The sequence below is a fragment of the Strigops habroptila genome, chromosome 2 (assembly GCF_004027225.2).
Source record: "Strigops habroptila isolate Jane chromosome 2, bStrHab1.2.pri, whole genome shotgun sequence".
Lineage (NCBI taxonomy): Eukaryota > Metazoa > Chordata > Aves > Psittaciformes > Psittacidae > Strigops > Strigops habroptila.
Genome location: NC_044278.2, coordinates 31,259,259 through 31,279,606, shown reverse-complemented (window position 1 = coordinate 31,279,606; position 20,348 = coordinate 31,259,259). Strand labels below are relative to the sequence as shown.

At 37.8% G+C, this 20,348-nt stretch overlaps 1 protein-coding gene across 2 annotated transcripts in view; it reads left to right on the top strand.

Moving 5' to 3' along the window:
* Positions 1–291: 291 nt before the first annotated feature.
* Positions 292–20,348, top strand: part of ERG (ETS transcription factor ERG) — a 65,111-nt gene continuing 45,054 nt past the window's right edge. The window contains exon 1 of one of the 2 annotated variants that reach the window (XM_030476956.1): positions 292–483. In XM_030476956.1, coding sequence (XP_030332816.1) covers positions 466–483 — 18 coding nt within the window. In that variant the 5' untranslated portion in view covers positions 292–465. Of the gene's footprint in view, positions 484–1,241; positions 1,395–20,348 lie in introns of those variants that run through there. The other variant, XM_030476957.1, reaches the window with a different exon arrangement.

Below are 20,348 nucleotides of genomic sequence, written 5' to 3'. Positions count from 1 at the left end.
TGGAGTTACACCCGCTTATACCAAGTCTGGCTTCAGCCCTGAATCAGCAATTCCCCAGTGAATAGACTGCATGAAACTAGTGCCGAATTTGGCCCATTTCATCTGACATCTGCATCCTGCCTCAAAGTGGCATGTCACACTTACTGCACATCAGATCACACCTGCCCAGGCAGTCACAGGCAATTGACTTTTTTGTTAAAAAAAAAAAAAAAATTTTAGTCACATATCATCAAGAAAAACAACATTGTTTTAGGACTCTTATCTCTTTGCTCCCAAATATCCTGTTTCTTCGAGCTGCAGTGGCCAGGACCAATAGAAACCTCTTCCTGCCATTGGCTGACTTCATTTCCCAGAGTTAGCACAATCTCATCCGCTCTAAACAACCTCATCAAAACTTCTTTCTGGTCAGAGCGAAGCAATAATTATTATTAGCAATTATTAGCGATCAATAATCTTGATCACATTATGGCAAGCACTATTAAGGTAAGAAAGGGGTACCTTTTTTGTTGGAATTTTTTTTAGTGGCGTGTTCTTTGGTTTCCTTTATCAACCTAGATAAGTTAGAATTGGGCAACACCCCCACTGCCACAATAGAGGACAACAAGATTTCCTTTGTACTGCCTAGTAAATTTCCTTTTTCCTACTCCAACCATCCGCAAGGCTTAAAAACTTCAAACTCGGAAAAAAAATTGGGTTTTTTAAATTCACTGTTCAGTGCTGTGGATTGCATATGCGAAGCCCTTTTATGAGAGCTTCTGAAATTTCTTGTAGGTATCGTTCTGACAACTTGGATGTGTTTGCGGACTGCCATAAGGGGAGAGGGTGTGCACTGGAAGGAAAAAACCCAGTTCCTAAGAGCACTAACCTTTTGGATACTTTTAAATGTTTCTCTTGCTGAAGGGGACACAAATATTAGCAAGCGGGAATGAGAGGCACCAGCTCTTGTTTCTCTTTTGTACAGGTGTTAATTACGTGCTTTTCTAGAAACTCTTATCCTCATACTCGGGACCTTTCTGAATATTATTTTAATGGTGGCGGCAAGATCTCATGGGTGTGTTCTTTTTTGTTTTATCTTTTTTGGACAATAAAATTCTCTTACTGGCTTATAAATTGATCTCAGTGCATGGTTTGTTTTTTTTAAGAATGGCTTCACTGCATTTTTCAGGTTGTGTCACTTAGAATGTTAAATAAATCTATATGTCTATCTGTCTAGTTTTTGCTTCGCTGTATGTTGCAATAGATAGCAGTTACAGATATAGCAATAGCTGTGATTAATTGCAGAAGTATAACTGTAACTAAACGCTTTGTGAGAGTGAAACTAATTTTACATAAAGAGCAAAACAGCATGTACAGTGAGGACTCTGTGGTGTTGTATTATCAGATTTGGGATCAAGGTATTTGCTTTCTTCATGGTATTATGTATTCCTGTACTTTTCTAATTATGCCAGAGATTTAGTAGGAGATATGGAATAGCAGCGGTGCCTGGCCATTAGCTAAGTGGAGTTGCAGTTTGATTTCTCAGTAACTTCTGCTTAAATGTTTACATTTGAAAAATCATTCAATGCTTTTTGTTGTGCTTTTTGGAATCTGAAAGTCTTAACTGCAGACAATGGGACTAAAAGGACTAATGGACCTTCTCTTTTTTGATGCTTTCAAAAGGCTATCTATAGAGACAAAGATCTGAATTGCATCTGCATTGCTGGCCAGTATGTATTATATGCTAAGCAGCTCCTGAAACAGCTGAGTTCCCTTTGGTTTTGCTGCACATTTGAGAGCATGCAGGGTATGACAGGCGTTCTATGAAAATCTTGAGGTTCAGGGAGTCAAGTTTAACATTGCTAAAAGAAGGGCTATGTGCTGAGATAGTAACGCTGGTTCTTGTGTTTATTGGTCAGAATGCACTATCGATGTTGATGGGATTTTTTTTATTTTTTTTTTTTCCAAAATGATGGTACAATGAGAGGAGATGTATGCATTTTGAGTAGCTCTTATTTTTTGATGTTGTTTTATTTGCTGAATTATAATAGGGTAAATCATTGTAAGCAATACCTTATCGTTGTTATTATTATACCTCCACCTTACACTTACAAAGGTGAGAAGAGACTGCGTGCAGCTGTGTATCATACAGCCTGGCAATGTAATGCGGTCAGCAAAGGGAGGTAGTCAGCAAAGCCTCCAGAGTGGAAAAATGTACATTATTGTCTCCTTATCTGGGAGTGTAAAACTTGCAGGGAGAAATAGGCACCCCAAAATATTGAGGATTTTGGTGCCCAAAGTGCTGGGAAGGCCTTATATGGTGAAGCAAGGATTTTATTTATGCAAGTGCAAAATGTAAAATGACTGGAAAGAAATGACAAGTGCTTTGTACTCCAGATGGAGAAAATGTGCTCCTACATGAATCTAAGCTAGTCCAAAGAGGTTCAATTCCTCTTCTATAATGAATATATAAGGAAGTCATTTAATTGGGAGGTTTCTGAAATAAAGAAATCACATTTGAAGGCCAAATGTGTGTTTATGCTTTTGCTAAACAGTTACATTCAGCAAACGTTTTTTTTACAATTTCAATATAATGGCCTGTGTTGTCTGCTGGCAATGGGTAGCCTAGCTATCTCAATGCAGGTGACAAGAGGCAGTGCCCAAGGAAGGTGGAGAGCCTTATCCGGGATCTCTGTGCCAGGAATTCACTCTTCTTTCGTGAAACCCTGGAGTCATTAAATGTCAAAATTGGGTTGCAAATGGCTATATATCTGTTGATAACCGAGTAGAAATTGCTTCAATCTTACAGTCATGCAAAGGTGTAAGTTTACTTACAGTAAGACTGTTTAATTCATCCATTTTCCTATCATAAACGTGCAGACAGACCCATGGGACTCTCAGGGCTCATGAGAAACCAGGCTGGCTTAACTGGGGCTAATTGATAACTAGGAAGGCATTTGTGTAAGTTTTCTGGTGCTGGGTTTGACGTCACAAACGTGGCTTTACTGGGAGATACGTCTCTTCTTGTCCTGTTCCCTTCTTCTGCTTCCTCCTTCCCCTTCTCCCCCATGATAAGGGAAGCACTGCGGTGGAAGGTTTCTCCTAAGAAGGAGGACACAGCAGTGCCTTTTTCCCAGGCTCTAACATGAATGGCTTACTTTAATTCTGACCTTCATGCTGTAAGAGCAGCCTCGCTCGCTCAGGCTGGGGACCTCTCCCTCTGACCGGGAGCAGGGCCGACTCCTGTGGAAGGCAGCATAAGAAACTGCGGAGAGTGGTGGGATAAGGTGTGCGCCTCCACAGTCAGAATTTTGTTTTCAGTGCGCAGTCAGGCATTTGATACTTCTAATGTATTCGCTTCCCTATACCTGGTGCACACGGGGCTAACCTCACTGCTATGTTTTTGGGTGTTTGAAGGATAAAATGTTATTTTCTAGTGGAAAAAGTCTCCTCACAGCCAGGATTTCAGCTCTAAGGTGACTATTACTGACAAGTAATATCTGGCAGCTATATGCAGTAGCACAATGTCTGCACAATTTTCAGAAGCTGAAAATATCCAATCAATACAGCACTGCTAATTATAAGCATCCCACTATTTACTGTAAATAAATTTTAGAAAATATCAAAGGCTTCTGAATTAAGCATCTGTCTTTTTGGTGTTGGTTTTTGGTTGCTGGAGTTTTTTTTAATAGAATGGAGAAAAAATTACTTAAGTGTTACCTTGGGATGAAGTAAAAATACTTATCCTGAAGGTCATTTTGTTTGTTTTCCCATTATCCTATAGTGGAGGAAAGAACATTAAATAGAAAAACACAACTAGAATTATACTTCCTTGGCATGTCGCAAGCCTTGTTAAATTTTTCTCCCTGCCTGCCAATGCAATTACACTTTTCCTTAGAAAAGCTCTTAAGTAATCTTGACTTTGCAATGACTTATTGATTACGCTTGTGGTTATTTCTTTTACTCTAATTTACTTCTAAATATGTGCATGTCCACTTTTTGTTATTGATTTCTAATGTGCTGTTCACATGAAAGCTATGATTTCTGGGAGAAAAAGTCTATGTGTTTGATAAAGGACGGGAGAATCTTTGTGGTTTCTGAGGTTTGAAATAGTATGGATATACTGATTAAAGCAGTGTATTGTGGCAAGATATTTTTCTTTTGTAAAGAATCTTAGTCTGTGCTTCTATCTATAGTATTACTTTCCTCTCACTTTCTATTAGAAAATTTAAGCACTCACTCAAATACTTCTAAAGCCAAGGAAAGCTGGAGACAGTTAAAAATAAAAAGTCTGTTCTTGGCATATGGAAATGTTTAAGTCTTTGTTTAGAGGACTGCATCTGCACTGAATCCAACAGAACTAATACAGTAATTTGTACTTCTGTTCCTTGCATTAAAAAAATTACAAAGGTTATTCTCTTTTTGTTCTCATCTCAGTTAGCAAATGATCCAGTGGTCTATTTAACTTTAAGCCTGTAAATGCTTCCATTGGCTTTGGTGATATGACACAAGCCACTTAAAGCTAAGCACACACCTGAGTGCTCTGCTGAATCAGAAGCAAGAACAGCAAGAGTGCCTTAAACCACTTAGCCTGATCTTGCACTCCTTAATTCAAAGTTTCCAGCAATTTCATGAAGATCTTGTTCCAATAAAGGCAGTATTATCAGACCTATAATTATTTCCAGGTAAAATAGTATTTCTGACCCAAATACAAATGTACAATTTCAAGGAAGAAATAGTCATATAAGAAGAGAAGAAGATATTTGAGGGATTTTTGTGTTGTTTTCTTTTGCTTTTGATCAGCGGTTATTTAACTCAATCTGGTTTGTGGCTACATATGCCAAAATTAAGTCAAATATAAGGATTTTGCTTTCTAGAATCAAGTCCCCAGGCAAGGAACAACAGCTGGAAAATGTGTATGTTTGACTGTCTGAGTTGGTTTGTTTGTTTGTTTTTTCTTAACAAGAACTGTATCATCTCTTAACAAAATGTTTTTCAGCGAGTTACAAAAGGCCTTTCAGAAATAACGTTTAAAGAATCAACTGCTCTTGGAGAATGACTTGCTGAAAGATAAATACAGAAGTAGTTTTGAGAAATGTGGATGCCAAAAGAAGATATTTATTTTCCAAATGACAATTTAGAATCCAGTGAAAATATAGAATGCTGTTAGCTCAAAAAAAGGTAGGATTCATAATGCAAGTTTCTAAGTCAAGCCAAGACAATTATTTTGAAAATCAGCAAAGTAGAGAAAAGAAAAAGAAAAATTGGGTTTGTATCACTTATATCACCAATTTTAACAAAGTAAAGGTGATATTGTAGAAAATATTATGTGCAGTGCCAAACCATGTCAAATTAACAAAACTCTTTTCACTGACTGCAGTTGGTTTCTATCAATCAGATTCATCATTAACTATTAAAAATTAATTAATTTTGACAGATAATTGTACAGTGGAGAAACACTAGCAGCTTTTCAAATTGTCAGTAATAAAAAACCAATGGTTGGACAAAATGGCATGTGTTCTGCAAGTCACCTTGCTGTCCTTAGCATGTATTTGTGGATTATAGAAGAAATGTTGACTATGTTCAAAATGCAACAGCAATATGCAAACTTTGAAGCACTCATATGAAAATGGTATCAATCCTTTCTTTAAAAGATGGATGTGTCTTTATGGTCAAAGGGGTTTATTTTAAATGTTGTAACCAAGCCTGCTTGAGGCTGGGTAGTGCTGTGTCCTTCAGTTCATTTCTTCACTCCCTTTAAAAGAAGGGCCGTGTCATCCTGTAAACAACTCATCACAGTGAAGAGGGGGAGTTGTTTCAGGAAATCTGGTGAGATTCAGGTTGCAAACCTGTATCACAGGGAAGTTACGTCTCTCCTTGGCGTGCATCCTTAGGCACCGGGTTGTTAATTTTTCCTATGCATATAGTCATCCAATTAGAAAGATTAGGCATTGCTTTCAGGAAAGGGATATTAGTGGCTAATACACAAGTAGTATTAGTAATAGGTTTTAAGAACTACTGTGTACAAACCAGTGATTACCACTTCTGGTAATTACCATGTCATAAATCAAATTTGTTGCAAAGTAAAAGGAATAAAATTACAATTATTGTAATTAAAAAAAAAATCATTGAACATTAAAAGGTAAAAAAGAATCATGAGTAACAGTAATTTTTTAAGGCTGAAGAACACACCAAGCAATCACCCACATACAGTGGACTAGGCCAATGGTCTTTTAGAAAGGTGGATTTTGGAAATTAATGAGTGTAAGGAATGCATATGATATGCCTCCCTTCACTTGCCATGTATATTTATTTGGAGTATATATCTCAACTGATGGGTGGGAAATGTGTCACTAGCTGGTGTAACCTTTTCACACTAGGAGAAGGTCTGACTTGCTTAGTCAATTGTGTGTGTAGGCAGGTTAAGCATTGCCTGATAGATGGGAAGGAAATGCAGTAGCAATTTACAAGGCCTGGGTATATGCAAATACCTGCAGGAAGAGGTGGTTCACTGTTTATGGCAAGTGGCAGAACTCTAAAATGATCTACCTGGCTGAAGAGAGATGAAAAGCAAGGTACAGAGAAACAATGCTGTAACTGGGAAAAAAGCCACAGGAGACTGGGAATGTTTTGTTTGACAAATCCCTAATTACAGTTGTGCTGAGAGAAAAAAGTAGCAGCATATTAATTCTACATGAAAGATTTTGCATTAACTGCAATGAGAGTCTATAAGATTTTTTTAAGCCTCGTTCTTTAGAGTTGAAAAACATCTTTTTTTAGACTTTATGTTTATTACCTTGATAAACAGTAAAATGCTGCCACAGCAATTACCTTGATGATAAAGAGTCTGTAGACAGATACTTCCTGTGTTCATTTCCTGCCCAGATAAGTCGCCAAAATCAGGGACTACCAATACAGGAAATGCTTTCAATAGGAACTTCCTATCTGTTAGTATCTAATTCACTGAAAGGATCTAAGCCCTTCTTGTTTGATATAAAGGTAATGTTCTACCTGTTACTATTTAAACATTAAACAGCCACAGTACAACACATCTGTTGGTGTAAAACTTTAAGGCCAATGCTGTTACATCGGACTATGAAATGTATATAGCATGCTTCAAAATACATTGTCATTCTGTCAGATGAAAAGCGAGCAACCTGCCTCCAAATCCTTGTTGTCTGCATCCTTTCCTTATCTGTATGCCCCACCAAAGAAAATACACATTTCACTAGCCCTTGAGGTGGACTTCTCCAACAAATAGCTCAGAGCGTGTTCTAGATATACTAAAGACTCACAGCCATCTCTTGCAATCCACAGTGACATATATATTCAACCAAAATGACTGAAACGGAAATTTTGCCTCCCTCTACAGAGAAATAAAACCATGACTAACCTGTATGTTTGAACTTGCTAAGAAAAAGAGAAACTTAGAGCAAAAGAAAAGTAAACAAAGACAGAAAGCCTCCATTGCTAATCATAACTTCAGGGTAATTGCTTTCAGGCACATGAAGAGAATGAATGAGGATTTACAAAACCTGAAGAGAAATTGGCCAAAATGAAGTTAAAAATATTTGGCCAATGGCCTGACTGGGGCCAGTCTTTCACCCAAATTATTCAGGAGCTTAGCGCAAATTTTGTGCATTGTTTTGCCAGTGATCCCTCTGGAGTCATTCCAGGTTTCTGCCACTGTGACTGAGATTGTTATCTTGGCCCCTCCCCATAGAGTAGTTCTTTGCTATTCTGGCTTCATATATGTTGCACCTTTTTGTCTTTGAAGAAGAGACCCATGTTCAGTTAGCTTCCCAGATTACTGTTGGAAAGGCAGTTGTTGTGTTCTTACAAGCTGGGAATCTGAGGTTGGATTTCCAGACCTTTGCAGAGACAGTGGTGAATACATCACTTGGAACACTGGCTGTCAAATGGGAGAGCCGGTCCTGTGCGGACTGGACCCAAAAGCCCAGTTACTGCAGATTGGTTCTGCAAGTTGACATTAGTTTTGACAAGTAACTTCCACAAGGCCACGGGTGAAGAAACTCTAGGAAGTTGCCCCTTGGCTTTGGGTTCACAGAAGTGTTGGGGAAATATACGCTTTGTTCTGAAAGCAATGTTCCTTGGATGTGGTTAGTCAGCTCTTATCTACTTGCATACATTTTTATTATTGTTAATCTTTGGCGTATTCACATCAGCTTCCCTCATGCGTACGGTATTCCCTTGGAAGTGCTCAAACTTGTTGCTTTTTACTAATCAGATCAACTCACTAAAGTGGTGGCCAGAGACATTTTTCACATTATTTCCATACAGCCATTACCTTTTGAAAAATTTTCCTGCAATTTGTCATCAAGGCACCGTTACATGTACCATTTTCATGGAATTCAGAATCTGATTGTTTAGTCTACATAAAGAGGGAAAAAAGAGGGGGATCCTGTGCCTTTAATGTTGTTTATAACGGTTGGACAGAGCTTGTCAGGTGAAGGTTAATTGCCCTCCAGTTAAAGCAGTTCTTTGCACAGATGGGTTATCAGGGCTGAACACTCGTTACAAGATTAATCTCATTTCCGACAAGACTTCCCTTTCCTTCAACTGATTTTTGCTCAGCCATTGGACCTGTCACCAGCCGTTAAAAGAAGGGTGGGTTACCTCTGGGATATTAATGCTTATGTGCAGTGAAACAATACAAAGTGTGTGTCATATCGGTAGGGAACATCTTTAGGAGACAGCACATTTCAGTGCTGTTCTGAAGGTCGAGATTCATAAACAACAAGAAACAATCAGGAACATTTGTATTAACCCTCTTAATGAACACAAACTCCAGCTAACCATCTGCAGGCTCATTTTTCATGTCCGTTCTCTTCTAAATTTGGTATTTTTTTAGATCCAAAGGTGTAATTTCTGTTGGAAAAGTAGCCACTTGTGAACGTGGAACCCAAGACACTTCTGTCCAGTTGATTAACTGATGGACATGGCCACTTCAGTTTATGTTTTTTTCACTGAGAGGAAATATAGCATGGTGACCACTTGAAGAAATTCAAACTTTGGGAGTTTTGTCTTGGGCTCTATAGTAAACCTGTTGAATTTTCCTCTTACTCTAAGCTGGAGTAAATGAGAACTGGATCCACTATATGCACTGGGCTTCAGAGGTATAAGATGGATGTAAAGTGAGAGGAGAACCAGGTACATCATGTTCTTAGCATGATATTGCCTTGCTAGTCAAGACTGAAGCAGATCTGCCAGTCCGGTCCAGGCTTATCCTGAGCTGTTGGATGGACTGAGTTCAGGGAAGCTACAGCATGAACACGAATGTCTCACTGGAGTTCTGGGTTTATTTCAGGAGTTCTGATACAACCAAAATAACGCAACTTGGCAAAATTCTCTGGCTGCCAGGTTTCTTCCATGCAGCTTTAGTCAGTAAATTCCAAAACACTAAACAAATTTTCAAGGCAACAAAGGGGGTAGCTCTTATGTTTCCTCAGAGTTTCCTGTCCTGGCTTTGGATCAGCATGATCCTGTTGATGGTGCTGAGTCTCTCTATTGACTTCTGTGAACTTTGAATCAGGCTGAGTTGCCTCAGCCAAAAAATAAAGGTCTGTGGAGGGTCGCAGGCAGCACAGTATTCACTGAATGGTTGTTGTAGATGTGATCTATCAAACTGCACAGATGTGCTAAACTGAAAGTGTCTGAGCTATTCCACTGATGTTTTAGGTTAAGAGTGTGCAAAATATGCCTTATTGTGCTGGGATCTGCAATGGCGAGGTGATGTCACCCACTTTTTATTGAACTAATGGTACAAATCCAGCACATTTTGTACACCTGTAAGGACAAAGGTGTCTGCACATGTATAACATTAGACAGGTTAAGTAATGCAGAGATTTATGTCCAAGGAGACATCAGAAAATCATGTTATTTCTTCTGACTTTATAATGAAAATGTAGGAAAAATATGCAAAGAGAGAGATCATCATCTTTATCTGATAGATGCACAGCTAAATAGTCGTTATTGTTCCTATGCGTGGGGCTCCTGCATAATGAAAAGAATAAATTTGTATTTGTAATATTGGTCAAGAAACAGTTATTCTCCAGAAAATGCTTCAGTGAAGGACTTTACTGAAACTGTTTAGTTTTTATTTATGTTTTATAAACATTTTACAAAACTAACAAATTATATAAAAAATAGGAGTTTGTTAGAAAACGTCTATCTACAAGCTTTTGACAATTTCTTAATTTTCTTTTTTGTTTTCTTTTAATCATCAAAGTAGTCTAATAACCTTACTGCTAAATTCTTAGGGGCTTTTTAAATACTGGTGAGACTAAAAGTAAATTCTCCTTTGATTTAGAATCCACAGGTTTTAAGGAGATGTACTCATTGCAGTTATAAAGCTAAAATGAAAGGTAGACAGGAATGTAACCTCTGGATGTCATACTCTTCAGCAGTATGCATTCAGAGCCAAAGAAATTCAAGTAAGTGGATTCCATTACTGGTTCTAATAAGATAGGAAAAGTGCATAGTAAATCTTTACAATCCCAACTAAATCATTGGTTCTTTATGCCAAAGGGGGCAAGTTTAGTAGAAAGTCTTTAAGTGGACCAGATTGAAATTTCCGGGGGAAGGCCCTGAAGTAGGTTGTTAAATCTCTGTTCAGAGCCCTGAATAAGGATCTTGATTTTCCAAGGTGCTGATCAACTTGAGAGTTCCCACTCTTTCTGCTGAAAGAAAACAGAGACTTCGGATGGATCTGATATGAAAAAAAAAACCCAACCTACTTGTCAATACTACCTTTCTAGAAAATTAAGGAAGATTTAAAGTGGTTAGATCTTTTTTTTTCCTAGGAAAAGTCTTTGTTTAGTAAAATAATGTAATTGAAAGTTGAAGGCAGTCAGGATATGAATTTGGGCAAAGTGGCTTTGCTGTACTTTTATTTCTTATTCCTCCTCCCAACCTGTAGTTTTAACCAGAAGAAATGATAGAAAACTGCAGTTTTGCAAAACCTCTTCTTTATTTTTCCTCCCACCTTTAATATACAAAACAAGGGCTGGTTTTGTTTTGCAAAGTAGCAACTGTTCCCTTTTAAGCTCTTCAGACCTTTTGTTTGACGATATTGTGTTAGGTTTTTATTTACATGTGTATCAATGACATGCTTTTGGACAAAAAATTGCCACTAATTATTGCTATTCATGCAATGCTTTTGCATTTTGTTTTCTTGCTTAGAATGGGAAGCTTTAGCTCCGAACATTCAAAAATTGGATACTGATGAACTATGAATTGCAAAACTGCTCGGTGGGCAGGTGTGTTGCAGACTTGACAACTATAACACCTTTTTTAAAAAGTGCATTTAAATAGATGTTACAAATCTGTTGAAGTAAAGCACAGTCTACAAAACGTATGTGTAAATTATTCACTTTTAACTCACTTTACATAAATTCTTTGTCCATAATGGTGCCCAGGTCCTTTCCAATTAATGTGAATGTTAAATCTTAGCTGTCTTCAGATTCACATTTTTCTCCCACATCTTCATCACATACTTAATCTAACCTTTTAGAACCCAGATGAGACCAAATTCTATCTGAAGTATGTTTGTCTTCTAATCTTGGGCCTTCATAGTGCTGATTTCCTCTTTCATAGAGTTTTTGTTTGGCCTCAATATCTGTCAGTCTTGGCTGCTTTTTGGAAGATACAATTCTTGCCAACTCTCACAATTTTTATCAGGAGTCTTGTGATATTTAATGATTTTCTTAAAGGGCAGTTTCTTGAATTATATGAACACTTGAAGACTTCAGTTTTCATTGACAAAAGACTCTCTAGTACTACAGAATCTACACTAAAGGCTTGAAAGCCAGGAGGCAGATCCAGAGTGCATCGTTTTTAAGTGCTCTCTATTTCTGAGGCCTGACTTAAAAACTTTGAACATTTCATGTAACAGGGCTGAACTCAGCACGGGGCAGAGACCCTGCAGAACTACACATGCTGCCTGGACATTGCTTACATGCTTCTTAAGGGCCTGCATATGCTGCTAGTACCGCTTAGGTCTTGACCTCATCCTGTATGCAGTTAGATGTCACATAAAATGAGCACCTTGCCAAAAGGTCTGATGAAGATAAACGGCCAGTAACTTGGAATTTTAGGGTGTGCTTTCTAATTAATAAAATTAATGTATCATTACATTCTTGCCATAGAATCATAGAATCATGGAATCATAGAATCAGCTAGGTTGGAAAAGAACTTTGAGATCATCAAGTCCAATCATTACCCCAGGACTTCCAAGACCACCACTAAACCATGTCACTGAGGGCCTCATCTACACATGTTTCTAGTTTGTAAGCTCGGATTCAGATGGATTCTTGTCATCAGGTGTCCAATATTAAGTCTTAATCCTAAAGCTGTACAGAAATAAAAGTGAGTGTATTTTCTGTATAGTAACTGACAAAAGGCTTCAGCTCATTTTTTTAAAATATGAAAATATCCAATGTTTATAATATCACAAGTAAAGATAATGCATCTCTATATATCTTCGTAGCAATTTTCTCTCCAAATAGTGCAGTTTAGAGGGCTTGAAGGCTTTTATAACACTGTGGAGGATCAATTAAGGAGGCTGATAAGTTGTTTGAGAAAGGTCAGTGTTACATGGGGTGTCTGTGAGCCCCAATGCATTGTTTTCCTTTTTTTTTCCTAGCTGATCTTCTGTTCCTTTCTTTAGTGAAAAGAGGAAGACGCAGAGAAATTCAGAAGGTTCAATAAGAAGACAAATTAAAATATTACAAAAGGTTCTATATGAAAGTTTCAAGGTGGAGGTAGAGAGAAGTGGGATGTGATAATGAAATTAAGGTGACAATAAGGAATGTGGGGTTTTTTTTCAATAAAGATATTCAGAATTCACGAGATGACAATGAGCTTAAAAATAATTTCAGGAATTTCAGGGAATAATGTATTTTATATTGCTTGTCTTATCTGCCTTCCAAAACTTGAAATTCACATTTTTTTAGCTAAAGTGATAACAGTCTTTGGTTTTCAGCTGACTCTAGAATTTAGGTCAGAAGGAACTAAGGTTCAGTAAGATCATGAAAGTTGGCAACTACTGTTGTTAAAAAGGAAGCTTGATAAATCCTTGGAATTAACTCTTTTAAAATCTTAGTTACATAAGATAATGTAAATAGGATTGGATGATGCTGCAAATGAAACTTCTAAGTCTGATAATGACACTAAAACTAGAAGCTGAGAAGAAGCAGGAACAGTGCAATTGGCTTCAAAACGATTTATAAACTACTGCATAAGCAATTGGAGCAATAATAATCAGTGCCAGTCAGTGCTGAAAAAATCAAAGTGAAAGGTGGAAAAACAAAATCTGTCAAGGAAGTGCTTTGCATCATGAAGTATCCTAAGGAGGACAAAGTTTTAGACTTACTGGAACTACCCGCTTAGTATACAAGGGAAACTAGCAGAAAAAACAAAGTCATCATACTCTGAATTTTCATGACAGTAAGTATCAACTGTAATCTCCAGTACTTCAGAGACCATTTCCAAGCACCAGATTTGTATAAATAAATGAGAATGTGGCCAACCACAGAAGAACAGAGGCAAATGCATGGACAATCTAAAGCTCAAATCTAAAACTCTAAATTTGCATTTGCTTTTACAGAACAGTTAGCTGTTACAGAAGACTTTTTTGTGTAAAGACCCTAAGCTTCTTTTATTTAAGATGGTGGGGATGAAGCAGAGAGCTCTATAGCACCCTTCAGCCGCAGATGCTGTGCAAAGGCCACTGCCATGCTATGGGAGATCACCACTGCTGGCTGTGCTCCTCTCTGCAACGAGGAAATGCCTTACTTCCCAGGCACATTGCGTCAGGACAAAGGCAAGCACTTCCCTACCTGTCTTGTCATTAGCAAAATGGCAGAGCAAGTCATCTCTCTGTTCTAGGGAATGTGATGCCTGTGTTGGTCCCAGCACAACCGTTGAAATAATAAACAAGTAGTCCTCAGTTGATACATATGAATGTATTCTCCTTATCACACATATCGTTCGCGGGGAGGTCATTTAGCAACAGGCTTAAATAACATGTCAGAGATTTATGTAAGACTATTTGTAAACTCAGCTGGCTCAGAAAGAAACCATTGTGATTCCCTGGTTTGTGCTACTGCTAAAAAGCCCCAGCAGAGCTGGCATGAATAATGTATTCAACCAGCCACTGTGTTTTCCTAAGCTACATCTTCTGTATTTGCTGTAGTATGAATGTGTTAATATCCATCCATTGTATTTCAGTCTGTTACCCAGCATGTCCCCTAAATAACAGATGCTGATTCTGTCTTCTTTTAGGTGACAGAGGAAATTTAATGCAGAAGCTTGCAACAGAAGTGTTCAATTCCCTGACCTTCAGTATCATTTTATTTCTCCTTTCTCTTTTAATGTTCCTTTCTGATTCACTTTCTAAGCTTTCTAGAACCTGTGGGTTTGCTGATCAAATGTCAAAACGTATCTCTGAACTAAAAATAAAATTAATATTTTTTTAAAGTTAGTTTTGTACACTGCTCCAAAAAATCACACCTCATTTGTCTCCATATATTGAAGTCTTACAATGCTAAGTGATCGATGCTCTGTCATAAAAATGGTACCACTGTGGATATCTTCAGCACACCAAAGTCCTCATTAACATTACCTCGATTGCGTCTGACTTGCTCAGTTTCTCTGGTTGACTTCATTGTACTCCAGCCAACAGCAGAATCCTCCAGTCTCACAGACTTCAGACTATTTTTTAATCATCCATATTCTTTCCTTCTCTAGATTTCTTTGATCTCCTTTAGTAATACTCCATCTCTTCCTCTCTTCTTTTTCACTCAGATTGCAATTTCTCTGCTTTATGCAATCCTCAGTTGCCTTCAACTTCTAAACACGTTTCTGAAAGACAGCACTGGTTTCACAATGACTCCATTTTCACAGAAATATCTTACACCCCTTTCCACCAGAAACGCAGTTACCTGGCTCTGCAAATTTAGGTCTTGTTGAAATGCTTGTAAGAGTAGCTTGCTTGTATGGGAGTATCTTCCCCTCTGAATAATGATAATAAAGTATAATCAGTAACCTGCTAACTACTCCTGTTGTTGCTGGATAAGTACAGGGCATTTTACATTTTTAATTCCCATGTTGTAAGCCCAGTGGGAACAGAGAGTTATGTAGCACCAGTGAATCACAGCAAGTTTTGTCCATGATCCTATTGCTAATGACTTCGGCAGAGCACTGGAAGGGAGGCTTTTCAGTTATTCAAAGATCCGCAGTATAACTGGAAAAAATTGCTATTTTCGGGAATAGCTGCTTTTTTTCAGGTTCCCATCTGAGACACTTTCATTGTGATTTTCAGAGCTTTTCTATTTCCCACAGAATTGGTGTCGTTACTAACCTCTCTGCACTTTTAATCTGGCATGAAATGGGACATTATACTACTCAGTTGCTAAAATTTCATAGGCTGCCACAAAGCTCAGTTAATGTTGAAGTTATGCTTAGAGAAACACCTATAAGTTAAAGGCTATTAGCTCTTATTTGCAAATAGTTCTATATATGTCAACAGAACTGCTCATATTAAAGATCAGTGTGGAATGCAAAGTTTTTAGCTAACAGGTTTTCAAACGAGTAGTGTAGTTTTCATTGCAAGAATTGGCAATTTCACTGAAGCCTAAAAAGTATTGTAAGAGTGAAAAAATATCCTCAGGGATTTTACTAGAAATAATGAATCAGAAACTCTGGACTTTGAGAACTGCATAAATAAGAACTGATTTTTCAAATAACTGATTAAAAAATTATTTGTGCATGTGGCAAATATAATATTTAGTGTACTTAACATACAAAGCCTATTTGTAGAAAAAATAGAATACAAAAAGAAGTGGCAGGAGTTTTAAATGTTTCTAGCAAACTTTTTTTCCATAGTCGTGACTGAAGTCCGAAGCTTCAGAGGGTAATAAACAGCTTTAAAACATGCCATGTCAGTGATGAAATACTCGACATGAGGAAGCAAAAATCTTCCTGAAGCCTTAGACCTGTTTTCCATATCCTTACAAAAGAGTTGGTTTCTGAAGATCTGGTTTAGATTTTTGTCTTTCTGAAAGTGTCTGATAAGAAAGATTTTATATATTTTTAAGACATTCAGAAGAGTCAGAAGCCTCTTACTAAAACCAATTATGTGTTTCTGTTAACTCTGATGGAACAAGATTAGTTTACATTGAATAATAATTTCATCTGGTAAAATTAGTGTTTGAAATCCTCAGCGATCAGTTTGTATTTGGCTGCCTGCAGAATTAAAATCTTCAGAAATTCATGCTTTGAACAGATGCCTAGTGCAAACATGGATACTTGAGGCTGAGTGCTTATGCGTGTAATTATTTGCTTGACTAGCAAATGTATTGAACACCCATCACTACAAAAGCCTCATTAACTGGATGCGTTCTGGGTGAATTGAATGATATATTAAGAATACTATAAGACTTTCCTTGGTCAAATTCCAATCTTCAGTCTGTCAAGCTCCCAGAGGGAAAATAAAAAATAAAAGCCCACCTTCCTGGACTCATGTCAAGTGCTGTTATCAGCTTACTGTTGCCTTTGGCTTACCTCAGCTGTTGGCAGCTCCTGACATTAACAAAAGCCAAGACCCAGCATCGCAGTAGGGCACGAGGATTCCACATATGAGGGATGAGAGCCATCTTCCCTTTAGTGGGATGTGCTGCATTAGAGAATTTGCCCCAGCAGGAGCCTGTGGGGATATTCCTTCCCACCCTGCACAGCTATCTATAGCAGGGAGGGTTTGGAGCTGATGGGGGTGAGCAGGAGGGCACCCTCACTATTGTGGATTGCATATTGCACTCCTGCATGTTCTCTCCACTGTGAGGAGTGGTCCTGGGCAGTCAAAGGGCATCTAAACGTGGAGAGAGCCATCCAGTTCCCTCTTTGCCACCGTGATGTTCACACAGAGAGGGAGATCGGCTAGAGCAAAGCCAGAGAAAACAGCTGCAGAAAGAGACAGGACAAATATGAGTCGTTTGTATGGTTTTAGCTGGGTTTGCTTCAGACTGCTGAATAGCTCTTTGCTTTTCCCTCCCCCTTCCTCAGTCTCTTCACCTCCACTCCACTTCTTGCCTGCCGTGCATAGTAGCCTTTCATTTTTTATTATCTTCTGTGTAGCTCATTCTAATTGAAAAATAACTTCTGGCACAACTGTGACAGTCACACTGGTCACACCATGCACTTAACTTGTGCTTTGTATTTATTGCCCTCAACTTGTGTCCCTTCTGTGTCAGCTGCAAGCGTTTTGTGACAAACTCTATCTACTGCTTTGCCTTAGTTCTGTGCCCAAGATAGCAGTTCATTTATTTCTTGCATCTAGCACTGCATAACAGTCATGGTTACTAAATACTATTGAGGCATTTGAAAGATCCTTTTAGCTGCAGTACTATGGCAGTTTATAAGTCTGCAGTAGGAAGTCAGTATACCATAACACGAGTGTTGCCCCATCTCTCCTTCTCTGTAGAGTATACCTTTCATAGTAATGCCAGGTCTTGCTGACACATGGTAGTGTTTTGGACTGTGGGTTTTAATTACAAGTGACTGTGAAGTCTGTGGTTTTGCATCTTTTATCAACAGAAAAAAGAAATAAACCACATTTTTTCACTGCGAAAACAGTGTCTCTGTACCCAAAGATTTCAAAGCTGGTGAGATTCTTGATTTGGGGAAAAGCATTCTAGTTGTTGTATTGGTTCTACAATGTTTCTTTCTTACTTGTGTAATTGTCATGGACAACAAAGCTGAAATAATTTGTTGCTGACTTACTTTTATTCTTTCTTTCTGCTTTTATATCCTTGACAAGCCCAATATGGAAACAGGATTTTAAAATGGCATAGTGACATTTATCATTGACTTTTACCATGTGTGTCTCAATGAGTGGTATGCACTATACCTGTGGGAGTTTAGTATATGGGTTTGCTTGGTTTACTGAATACTGGGAACTTTCGAGATTGCTCAGGTCAGACACCAACTAAATCAACATGATCTGGTTTTCCCTTCTTACAGAACGACATGTATCATTTTGCTTTATTTAGTCCATGCTTTCATTTTACTAGATTGCAGAGAAGCATAAATGGTGTCTGTTTACATTCCTTACTGATTCAACTTGAAATTATGACCAAGTATGGCTTGAGTAGTCTATAAAAAGATATGGTAGTTTCTGGCTCTCAGACATATAAAGGTGTTCCTGGAAGCTCAAAACCCAGAGTGCAAATCAGTTAGTCTTCTCGATGATTTTGAAACCTCAAATCCTTTGAAATAGTTGGCAACTTGCCCGTTGCATATTTACAGTTACACAACTCTTCCTCTCTGTGACTTTTAAGAGTTCCTCCTTCCTTTTTCCTTTAAGTTCTTTGGCAGCATCAAAACATCTCTCCCTCTCTCTCTTTCCCCTCTCCTCAGCCCTCCCCCCTCTAGCTCTCTCTCTCCTTGGTATGGCACATTGTTCTGTGGAAATGGGTTGTTTTGAGTTCACACTTTGTTTTCCTGCTGTTTTTCTGGGAAGCTGGATGTGGCATGAAAGATATGGGAATAGCTTATAGGAAATGGGTTTGTTTGGGGAAACAATAAAAGAGAAACAGCCTGCATATGTCTCCTGTATGTTTGAAGGCATAGCATACAGTATGTAAAGGCATTTCAGGGGTCATTTTTTAATGCAGACCAAAGAAAAATAAATCAAAATCTTTTCTTTCAGCATATCTTAAGTTTTGCATCCACACAGCTTCACTTCATAGACTAATGCTTATTAGACACTTGGTCTTACTAGCGAGGTATGGAGAAAAGCATCTTAATGTTTTCTACTGCTGTAGCAAATGCATCTCTCAAGGTTCTGGACTTGAGATTGTCTTAATGTCATTGATTTCTCTGCTCGCTTTTCATCAATGACAGCAGGTGGCCCTTTCCTTCTGGAGCTAAGGTTGGTGTTACTGAAAAATACAGTCAATATCAGAGCTGCAGGGCATGGTTTTCATAAGAGTGGTAATGTTGGTAATCAGTAGTTAAGAAAAGATACTGCTACAGGGAAGAACTGCAGGATTTTTCTTGGTGCCACATCAAAGATATTGCCACATGCATTTTCCTTTTCTTCTTCACATGTACAATTAAAAATTGGCCACAACCTGTTTCTGCTGCACATGAGATTCAACAGAAAGCATGGTTACAGAGCCACAAGTTGCACAATAAAGATGAAAGTTCAATTTGTGAGATAGTTCTCATAAAAAAGGGAAAAAGAATGATAAAAGTTAATATTCTGCAATAATTAATATTTTGTGATTTTGGATTGGTGATTTTGTTTAGAAAGACGTTGCTTAAAATTGCTTAAATAAAGTAATAAGTTTAAAAGCAAAACCACAGGTGTACTTGGGATTAGTTTTGTTTTTACTGTCACAAAGCAATTTTTTTTTATATGTGAGGGTTACTTGTTGTGGTTGTTCTGTTTTATTTGGTTTGGGACAAACAAAGAACATCCACTCCAACCTTTGTTTGTCATAGGTATGAAACAACTTTTTTCTTCTGATCCATTGGTTTGGCTACCTCTCTAAGTGCAATATATTGAAAACCATACCAGTCTCTTTGGCTGATCTCATAGTTAATGATGTTTGAGCTAAACCAATTATATCCTTACCCTATACTGGTTCAGCAGAGCAGGTTAAATGTGCTTAAACATAAGCACACACTTTAGTGTTATTTTACTAAGCACTCTCCTGTGTTAATCTTTGCATACACAGAAATGACATAATACTGTGTGTGACATTCAACCCCATATTAATTTCATTAGTCATGTTTTGTGGCAAATGACTAAAATAACGTGTGCTGAAGTATGAAGCAAGATATTCATTATAAACAATTACAGGAAGGTATGTGAGGCTATACACTGTAAAGGTTATCGTGACAGGAAGTCATATTTTAAATACACAGTGGGCATACTTAGAAAGTTCATTCTGAATTTGGAAAGATTACCCATCTAAGCAATATTCTATGTGCCCATAAGATGGGGAATACCATGAGAAACTTATAATACTATATATGTATCTGTTCAATGTATACATGGAAGATCCAGAATAAAAGGTGCCTGAGGAAAAGGGAGAATAATGTAAACAAAACAACGTTCTCTTACAGTGTTATGCAAAAATTGAGAGCACTCCTTAATATAGTGATTTTTTAAAATGCAGTAGCAATTTGCATTTTAATTCCAGTTATCTAATGCAGAGAAGTCAGCAAAACATATCAAGACAAATACACTTGGAAGTAAATAAAAGCATTCGTAGAAATAAAGATGGTTTAACCAGTGTTTGCAAAAGCTATCAAACAAGAAATTAGTAAGTGTTGGATGTGATAAG